The sequence below is a fragment of the Callithrix jacchus genome, chromosome 22 (assembly GCF_049354715.1).
Source record: "Callithrix jacchus isolate 240 chromosome 22, calJac240_pri, whole genome shotgun sequence".
NCBI lineage: Eukaryota > Metazoa > Chordata > Mammalia > Primates > Cebidae > Callithrix > Callithrix jacchus.
Genome location: NC_133523.1, coordinates 47,284,843 through 47,294,685, shown reverse-complemented (window position 1 = coordinate 47,294,685; position 9,843 = coordinate 47,284,843). Strand labels below are relative to the sequence as shown.

The window sequence follows — 9,843 nt, the reverse complement described above, 5'->3', positions numbered from 1 at the left end:
GGTCCCCGTTCGCGACGTTCCTGGCCGCGTTTGGAACAACAACTTTATTAGCACCTGGCGCTAGGCGGAGAGAGGCGGTAAGCAGCAAGGAGAGGGGCTAATCAGACTCACGGCCCGCTGTGGACCGATCCTGCTAAGCGGTGAATCGCTGTGGCTGGACGACGGGGCATCGAGACAAGAAGAAAGACTGTGGCAACTCAGAGGACTGGTTGCGGCCTCAGATGAGAACGCAAGGCCTTTAAGTAGGGATTCGCGGTGGACGTGGGGGTTGGCGGAAGCGAAGCCGGAAACAAGAAACTACAACTCCCATAAGGTCTAGAGCCACGTCCCGCCGTCCTCGGCCGCGGGGCCTGATGGGACAAGTAGTTTTGGGAACGGCTTAACATAGAGATTTGAGACGTTGGAAGTTGTGAGGCGCGGGGCTCCCGGAGCTCGCGGAGATGGAATTGGAGCAGAGAGAGGGGTAAGTGGCTGAGCCCTTGTGAAAAACTGCGAATCCCAGAAGACACTGCATCTACATTTGTGTGCAACCATATGACCTTTTACTTTGAGGGCTGATGGGGGTTGTAGTTCTTGCAGCAGCTTTACCTTAGAACCCTTTTATGGGCTGAGGTCTGCACCGGTGCATCCCGAGAGAGGAGAAGGCTAGGGGTTTGTACTGCTGGATCTGAGACGAGGAGGTTGGAACCCTGGACTCCTGCGTCTAGGTGAGGGTTGGGACTTGGACTCCCTGGGTCCTTGGAGAGAAAAAGTCTGGAGGTCTGGACTCTTGGATCTTGGGAGAGGGGATCAGGGCTTGAACCCTGTGGGTGCTGGGAAGGAGGGGCTGGGGACCTGGACTCCTGGGTCTGTGGCAGGAGGGGCTGAGTACCTGGACTCCTGGGTCTTCTGAGGGAGGAGGGGCTGGGGGCTGGATTCTAGGGTCTGAAGGAGGAGGGGCTGGGGGTCTGGACTCCTGGGTCTGAGGGAGGAGGGGCCGGGGACCTGGGGTCCTGGGTATGAGGGAGGAGGGGCCGGGGACCCGGACTCCTGGGTCTGAGGAAGGACGGGCCGGGGACCTGGACTCCTGGGTCTGGGGGAGGAGGGGATGGGGGCCTGGACTCCTGGGTCTGAGGGAGGAGGGGCTGGGGCCTGGACTCCTGGATCTGAGAGAGGAGGGGCTGGGTGCCTGGACTCCTGAGTTTGAGGGAGAAAGAGCTGGGGGTCTGGACTCCTGGGTCTGGGGGAGGAGGGGATGGGGGCCTGGACTCCTGGGTCTGAGGGAGGAGGGGCTGGGGCCTGGACTCCTGGATCTGAGAGAGGAGGGGCTGGGTGCCTGGACTCCTGAGTTTGAGGGAGAAAGAGCTGGGGGTCTGGACTCCTGGGTCTGGGGGAGGAGGGGCTGGGTGCCTGGACTCCTGGGTCTGAGGGAGGAGGGCCTAGGGGCCTGGATTTTGGGGTATGAAGGAGGGGGTGGGGTTTGGGCTGCTGGTTCAATGGGAAGAGGGGCTGAGAATCCAGGATCCAGGGCCCCTGAGCGTTTCCCTGCCCCTTAGGACCATGGCAGCCGTGGGCTTTGAGGAGTTTTCAGCGCCACCAGGCTCAGAGTTGGCGTTGCCTCCCCTATTTGGTGGCCACATCCTGGAGAGTGAGCTGGAGACGGAAGTGGAGTTTGTGTCAGGTGGCCTGGGCGGCTCAGGGCTCCGGGAGCGAGATGAAGAGGAAGAGGCAGCCCGGGGTCGGCGGCGGCGCCAGCGGGAATTAAACCGCAGAAAGTACCAGGCACTAGGTCGGCGCTGCCGGGAGATCGAGCAGGTAGGTGAGTGCGGATCCCCGTTTTGGGGTCCCCTGGCCTAAACTACTGCCCCCCGCCATCTCTGCCTCTCCACATGCCCAGCCTTCCTTGGCTCGCTGAATGAATCTTTTGCTTATTCACTCATTTAGCATCCCTATGTGTCTGGCCCTGTGCCAGGCCGCTCCATCTCCTGTGGAGTTTCCCTGACAACCCAGATGGGTGCTGTGATGTCTCCCAGGGGTCTCTCAATAGGTAGTAGAGACAGGTGAAAGTCCAGGCTCTTCACATCTCCCATGCCCCTGCCAGGGTTCACTCCTCTCGACCCATTCATTCTGACCCTCCATCCCCACGGCTGCCATGGCAAACTCCAGTTTGTCTAGGGTGAATGACTGCACCAGCCTCCCTGCTGAGAATGAGGGATGGCCCAGGCATTGTGGCTCAGGCCTGTAATCCCAGCCTTTGGGAGGCCAAGGCATGAGAATTACCTAAGGTCAGGAGTTCCAGACCAGCCTGGCCAACATGATGAAACCCCATCATCTCCACTAAAAATACAAAGAGTTAACCAGGTGTGGTGGTGTGCACCTGTCGTCCCAGCTACTTGTGAGGCTGAGGCGTAAGAACTGGCTGAACGCAGGAGGTGGAGGTTGCAGTGAGCCGAGATCATGCCATAGCACTCCACCCTGGGTGACAGAGTAAGACTTAAAAAAAAAAATCAGGGCCAGGCACAGTGGCTCACGCCTGTAATCCCAGCACTGTGGGAAGCCGAGGCAGGTGGATCACGAGGTCAAGAGATCGAGACCATCCTGGTCAACATGGTGAAACCCCATCTCTGCTAAAAATACAAAAAATTAGCTGGGCATGGCGGCGCATGCCTGTAATCCCAGCTACTCAGGAGGCTGAGGCAGGAGAATTGCCTGAACCCAGGAGGCGGAGGTTGCGGTGAGCTGGGATCGCGCCATTGCACTCCAGCCTGAGTAACGAGCGAAACTCCGTCTCAAAAAAAAAAAAAATCAATGAGGATGGAACATCAGGCAGGGCTCAGATCCTGGCAGGCCAGGGACACCAAGGCACGAAGTTTGGAGACTTTTTTTTTTCCTTGAGTGAAGAGGAGCCATTGAAGGGTTTCAAAGGGAGGAGGGACAGCATCAGGTCTGGATGCTTGAAGGTCTGTGAAGACAGCTGGATTAGTTTGCTAGGACTCCCATAATGCCTCAGAAACAGGGTCCCTCAAGAACAGAAATTCCTGGCCAGGTGCGATGGCTCATGCCTGTAATCCCAGCACTTTGGAAGGCTGAGGTGGATGGATCACCTGAGGCCAGGAGTTCGAGACCAGCCTGACCAACGTGGTGAAACCCATCTCTACTAAAAATACAAAATTAGCTGTGCGTGGTGGTGGGCGCCTGTAATCCCAGCTACTCAGGAGGCTGAGGCAGGAGAATCGCTGGAGCCTGGTGGTGGAGGTTGTGGTGAGCCAAGATCAAGCCACTGCACTCCAGCCTGGGTGACAAGAGTGAAAATCCATCTCAAAAAAAGAAAAAGGAACAGAAATTCCTAACAGTTCTGGAGGCTGGCAGCTCAAGGCAAGGTGTCGGCGGGCTTGTGAGAATCTGTTCCAGGCCTCTCCCTGGCTTCTGGAGGTTGCTGGCCGTCGCTGGCACATAGAAACATCAGCCTGATCTCCATCCTCATCTTCATTCTGCTGCTCCCTCTGCGTGTGTCTGCGTGCTGCTTCCTGTTCATAAGGACTCTGGTCACACTGGATTGGGGTCCACCCATGGCTTCATTTTAATTTGATTCCTCTTGTGACAACCCTGTCTCTAAATACGGTCAGATTCTGCGGTACTGGGGGTTATGGCCTTAAAATCCCTTTTAGGGGGACATAATTCAACTTTTTTTTTTGGGGGGGGGGATGGAATCTCGTCTGGGGAGGCCCAGGCTGGAGTGCAGTGGTGCCATCTTTGCTCACTGTAACCTCCACCTCCTGGGTTCAGGTGATTCTCCTGCCTCAGTCTCCCGAGTAGCTGGGACTACAGGTGTGTGCCACCACACCCAACGAATTTTTGTATTTTTAGTAGAGCCGGCGTTTCACCACGTTGGCCAGGCTGGTCTCAAACTCCTGATCTCAGGTGATCCACCCACCTCAGCCTCCCAAGGTGCTGGGATTACAGGTGTGAGCCACCACGCCTGGCCTTCAGCTTTTTTCCTCCTCTTTGTTGAGGCAGCGTCTCACTTCGTCACCAAAGCTGGAGTGCAGTGGTGCAATCTCAGCTCACTGCAGCCTCAACCTCCCAGGTTCAAGCAATCCTCCTGCCTCAGCCCCCAAAACAGCGGGGACTACAGGCACACCACACCTGGCTAACGTTTGTACTTTTTGTAGAGCTGGGGTTTCGCCATGTTGCCCAGGCTGGTCTTGAGTTCCTCACCTCAAGGGAACCCCTCGCCTTGGCTTCCCCAAATACTAGGATTACAGGCATGAGCCATTGCACCTGGCCTCAGCTCTTAATGACGGCGCTAGGGAGTTCTGTAAGGAGGGAGGCTGGGGCATATTCCAAACTCTGTTTAACATATGGACACCCAGGCCCAAAGGGACTCAACTGGAGCCTCTGCTCTTAATCCAGCCCCCAGGAATAGATCCTGTTATTACGTCTATTTACAAGTATAGAAAATTAAGGCTCAGAGAGGTTAAGTAACACACCGAAGCACAGAGCTCAGCAGTGGCAGACCTGAAACTTTTTGTGAGATGGGGTCTCGCTCTGTTGCCCAGGCTGGAGTGCAGTGGTATGATTGTGGCTCACTGCAGCCTCCACCTCCTGGGCTCTAGCAATCTTCCTGTCTTAGCCTCCAGCCTCCCAAGAAGCTGGGACTACAGCCACCATGCCCAGCTACTTTTTTTTCTTTTTTGTAGTCATGGGGTCTCACTCTGTTGCCCAGGCTGGTGTCAAACTCCTGGCCTCAAGTGATCCTCCTGCCTTGGCCTCTCAAAGTGCTGGGATTATAGGCATGAGCCACCATGCCAAGCCAGAGCCAAGATTTGAACTCAGGTCTTTTTCTTTTTTCTTTTTGAGATGGGGTTTCATTCTTGCTGCCTAGGCTGGAGAGCAATGATGCGATCTCAGCTCCACCGCAACCTCCACCTCCTGGGTTCAAGCGATTCTCCTGCCTCAGCATCCCGAGTAGCTGGGATTACAGGCATGCACCACCACACCCAGCTAATTTTGTATTTTTAGTAGATACAAGGTTTCACCATGTTGGTCAGGCTGGTCTTGAACTCCTGACCTCAGGTGATCCACCCACCTAGGCATCCCAAAGTGCTGGGATTACAGGCGTGAGTCACCGTACCCAGCTGTTTTTTTTTTTTTAAACAGGGTGTTACTCTGTCATCCAGGCTGGATTGCAGTGACATGATCTCAGCTCACTGCAGCCTCTGCCTCCCAGTTCAAGTGATTCTCCTGCAGGCACATGCCACCACGCCTGGCTAATTTTTTGTATTTTTAGTGGAGACGGGGTTTCGCCATGTTGGCCAGGCTGCTTTCGAACTCCTGACCTCAGGTGATCTGCCTGCCTTGGCCTCCCAAAGTGCTGGGATTACAGGTGTGAGCCACTGTGCCTGGCCTGGTATGTTTCGACTTAATGGGAGGTTTGGGCTCCCTGAGCAGGTAACAGTTGATCTAAGACTTGAGGGAGTGGGGAGTGAGCTGCGTGAATGGCTGGGTCGAGGGTCCATGTAGAAGAATGGCATGTGGAAGGCCCCACAGGAGGGCACTCAGGACCCAGCGTGGTGAGAGGGGAGTGGGAGGGATGGGAAGGTGGACGTGGCCTCAGGCCACAGGAGGGTCTTTGTCCAGTCTCCCCCAAGCTTAGCAAGTGCTCCATTACACATCCGTTGAACAAATGAATGGGAGGAGTGGGAGCCAGCTCATGTGAGTTTCCCACCCCACAGGTGAACGAGCGGGTCCTGAACAGGCTCCATCAAGTGCAGAGGATCACTCGGAGGCTACAGCAGGAGAGGAGGTAACCCCTTCTGTGCCTCCACTGGGCCTGTGAGCTTCAGCTCCCAGACACTCTCACCCGCTATCGTGTCTCCCCACTCCCATGACCACCCAACCCTCACAAGTCACAAGGAAGAGAGCCTGGAGATGAGGGCCTGGGGCTGAGGCAAGCAGGAAGAGTGGAATTCGGTCTTGGAGGGAGGAGCGCTGAGCACTGGGACTGAGGGAGGGCCAGGTAGAGTGGGTTGCTCCCCGTCACCTTTACCCCTAGAATATACCCAGTCTTCTCACTCCTCTGCTGCCACCAGCCTGGGCCTAGGGACACAGCCTCTCACTTGGATCACTGCTCTCTGCCTCCCTGCCTCTCCCTTAGCCCAAGTCTCCTCTTAAAACAGCCAGGGCAAGCCCCACCTTTTCCTCTTTGTGCCTGTAGCCATTTTTTTTGATACACAGTTTCACTTTGTGGCCAGGCTGGAGTGCTGTGGTGGATCTCAGCTCACTGCAACCTTCGCATCTCTGGGGTTCAAGTGATTCTTCTGCCTCAGCCTCCCAAATAGCTGGGATTACAGGTGTGCACCACCACGCCTGGCTAATTCTTGTATTTTTAATAGACAGGGTTTCACCATATTGGCCAGGCTCGTCTTGAACTCCTGACCTAGGTGATCCACCCACCTCATCCTCCCAAAGTGCTGGGACTACAGCGTGAGCCACCGCGTGAGCCAAGGTTTTTCAGATCAGGAGAGTTTATGAAAGGGATCGGTAGCCTTTTGGGTGCAGAGTTAAGAAAGCCTGTGTGCATGCAAAACCTCCCTGAATAATTTTGCACAGCTAAGTGAGAATCAGGCTTTCCACACTGTTGACCTGGAGCCCAGCCCTGTGGTTCTGCAAGCGTGGCCCGTGGACTGGCAGCATCAGGGCCAACTGGGAACTTGGTGCAAATGCAAGTTCTCCGGCCCCACCAGTCCTTCTGAAATGTCAGACAGACCAAGCCCCTCCTCCACCCCTCTGAGGTGGCTCTTAGCTGACTCAGAGTAAAAGTGAATGGACCGAGCAGGCCCTGGCTCAGAGCGCCCCTCACACCTGCCTGAATGTCCCGCAGCACTGAGCAGGCCCTGGCTCCGAGCGCCCCTCACACCTGCCTGAATGTCCCACAGCACCGAGCAGGCCCTGGCTCCGAGCGCCCCTCACACCTGCCTGAATGTCCCGCAGCACTGAGCAGGCCCTGGCTCCGAGCGCCCCTCACACCTGCCTGAATGTCCCACAGCACTGAGCAGGCCCTGGCTCCGAGCGCCCCTCACACCTGCCTGAATGTCCCACAGCACTGAGCAGGCCCTGGCTCAGAGCGCCCCTCACACCTGCCTGAATGTCCTACAGCACCTAGCAGGCTCTGGCTCCAAGCGCCCCTCACATCTGCTGCACTAGAAACCAGGCGCTCGCTTGGCCCTGCCACTCCTGCATCTGCTTGGTGAGGCCTCTGCCCCCAGCTTTTGAAGTTCCAATCCCGGCATCATCTACCTCCTTCCCACTTTCTGGTCTGCTGTGTTTTGTTGGCTTGTTCACTGTCTGTCTACTTAGGGCTGTGACCCTGAGTTCCGTCAGCAACAGGGGCCTTTGTTTTGTCCCTGATATGCCCTCAGAACAGCACCGACAGCAGAGCGGGCACTCAGGGCATGTGTAAAGAACAAGATCTGCCTGAAAAGCATCCTGGCCGGGCACGGTGGCTCACGCCTGTAATCTGAGCACTTTGGGAGGCCGAGGCAGGTGGCTCACCTGAGGTCAGGAGTTCAATAGCAGCCTGGCCAACATGGGGAAAACCCGTCTCTACTAAAAACACAAACATTAGCTAGGCAGGCACCTGTCATCCCAGCTACTTGGGAGGCTGAGGCAGGAGAATCGCTTCAACCCAGGAGGCAGAGGTGGGGGTGAGCCAAGATTGCGCCATTGCACTCCAGCCTGGGAGACAAAGCGAGACTTCGTCTCAAAAACGACAAAAAACTTTGTCCAGGCGCTGGTGCAGAGGAAGCATTCCATCAATTAGAATTTTAATAATAAGGAACTCTGGAGGCAGGGACTGGGAAAAACAGAAGCCAGTGTTGATAAAAGGCAAGGTCATCAGAAGTGTATGCACTCCCCTCTGCCACTTTTCAGTTATCAAAAAAATCTTCACAGCTGGGCGTGGTGACTCACGCCTATAATCCCAGCACTTTAGGAGGCTGGGGGTGGATCACAAGGTCAGGAGATTGAGACCAGCTTGATCAACATGGTGAAACCCCATCTCTACTGAAAACACAAAAATTAGCTGGGCATGATGGCACGTGCCTGTAATCCCAGCTACTCAGGAGGCTGAGGCAGGAGAATCGCTTGATCCTGGGAGGCGGAGGTTGCAGTGAGCTAAGATCATGCCACTGCACTCCAGCCTGGGCAACAGAGCAAGGCTCCATCTCAAAAAAAAAAAAAAAAAAAAAAAATTCGAACTCCCATATGAACGTTTCCTAAGTGCCGATACCACATGAAGCACTTTACAGAAATCCGCTGGTGTCACTGCGTCAGTGTCCCCACTGCAGCACCCAGTGCAGTCAAGGCTGTCAGCCCGTCTGCAGAGCAGGAAACTCAGCCTCAGAATGGTTGCCTTGTCTCGCTCCAGGCCTCCAAAGCCAGAGCTCAGGACCTCCCGGGTCCAGGACAGCTTTCGCTTCGAGTGGAGCGGGAACTGAGCTCTTCCCCAACTGCTAGGAGATTAACTCATTCCATCGGTGGCTTCTCCCTGAGCAGGTTCCTCATGAGAGTGCTGGACTCCTACGGGGATGACTACCGGGCCAGCCAGTTCACCATTGTGCTGGAGGTGAGTGCTGGGTCTCCAGGAGGGTCAGGCACTGGAAGCCCAGGATACACCATCACCCACCTCCTGCTCCTCCCTGCCAGGATGAGGGCAGCCAGGGCACAGATGCTCCCACCCCAGGTAATGCTGAGAATGAGCCTCCAGAGAAAGAGGCACTGTCCCCGCCGAGAAGGACTCCTGCACCCCCAGAACCTGGCAGCCCAGTCCCCGTCGAGGGGCCCAGTGGGCGGAAGAGGAGGCGAGTACCACGGGATGGACGTCGAGCAGGAACTGCGCTGACTCCAGAGCTGGCACCAGTGCAGGTGAGGAAGGGGGAAACTCAAGGGGAGGGACTGGGGCTGGGCGGAATCAAGTTCAGGGCTCTTGGGGGCTGGGCAAGTTGGAGAAAGGTGGTGAAACAGGAAGTGTTGGAAGCCTAGGATCAGGCAGGGAGGTAGCTGGAAAAAGTGGGGCAAAGGCTGGGTAGAAAAGGAGGCAAAGTTGGAAAGGGAAGGAGAAGACCTGGAGAAGGAAAGTAACTGGAGAAGGCTGGGAGGAGAGGAGAGGGAGGGGTCAAAGAGAGGGCGGAAGAGAAGGCCAGTTAGGGGAGGAAAGTCGGAAGAGCATCTGGACCCAGGAACACTGGGATTACCTCTGAGGTATAAGGAGGAAGCCGACCGGCCTGGCAGGACTAGAACAGTGAGGATGGCCAGGTGCAGTGGCTCAGGCCTGTAATCCCAGCACTCTGGGAGGCCCAGGAGGGAGGTTCACTTGAGGCCAAGAGCTTGAGATCTCCCTGAGCAACATACTGAGACCTCATCTCTACCAGGAAAGAAAAAAAAAAAAAAAAAAAAAAGGGTCGGCTTGGTTGGCCCGTGCCTGTAGTCCCAGCTACTTGGGAGGGTGAGGTGGGAGGATCACTTGAGCCTGGGAGGCAGAGCCTGCAGTAAACTATGATGGCACCACTGCACTCCAGCCTGGGCAACAGAGTGAGGGCCTGTCTCTTTAAAAATCAAAACAAAATGAAAACGAAAACAGTGAAGCTGATCGGATTTTCTAGATTCCCAGCTGACTAACACTTTGTTATCTCCTGCAGATTAAGGTCGAGGAAGACTTTGGCTTTGAAGCAGACGAGGCCCTGGATTCCAGTTGGGTGTCTCGGGGTCCAGACAAACTGCTGCCCTACCCGACCCTAGCCAGCCCACCCTCTGATTGACCCACGCCCAGTAAACTGACCCCACACTCACCCTGGCCACCGTCTC

At 55.8% G+C, this 9,843-nt stretch overlaps 1 protein-coding gene across 2 annotated transcripts; it reads left to right on the top strand.

The window, feature by feature from the left end:
- Nucleotides 1-52: 52 nt before the first annotated feature.
- On the top strand, nucleotides 53-9,827 carry TFPT (TCF3 fusion partner). 2 transcript variants are annotated; one of them, XM_008988601.5, is made up of 6 exons: nucleotides 53-463; nucleotides 1,536-1,794; nucleotides 5,715-5,785; nucleotides 8,536-8,605; nucleotides 8,686-8,904; nucleotides 9,678-9,827. In XM_008988601.5, the coding sequence occupies exons 1-6, from the start codon at nucleotides 441-443 to the stop codon at nucleotides 9,795-9,797; spliced, it is 762 nt and encodes a 253-aa protein (XP_008986849.1). In that variant the 5' UTR covers nucleotides 53-440; the 3' UTR covers nucleotides 9,798-9,827. The 2 variants fall into 2 exon arrangements, with proteins under 2 accessions (XP_008986849.1, XP_035141264.1); XM_035285373.3 differs by having other exon boundaries at nucleotides 53-707.
- The last annotated feature ends 16 nt before the right edge of the window (nucleotides 9,828-9,843 follow it).

Bases quoted from the DNA above. Each gene is read 5' to 3' on its own strand.
- TFPT (XM_008988601.5), top strand. From the start codon at position 441: ATGGAATTGGAGCAGAGAGAGGG. The intron at 464-1,535 runs GTAAGTGGCTGA...CCTGCCCCTTAG, and splicing joins GAATTGGAGCAGAGAGAGGG to GACCATGGCAGCCGTGGGCT. The intron at 8,905-9,677 runs GTGAGGAAGGGG...TATCTCCTGCAG, and splicing joins CAGAGCTGGCACCAGTGCAG to ATTAAGGTCGAGGAAGACTT.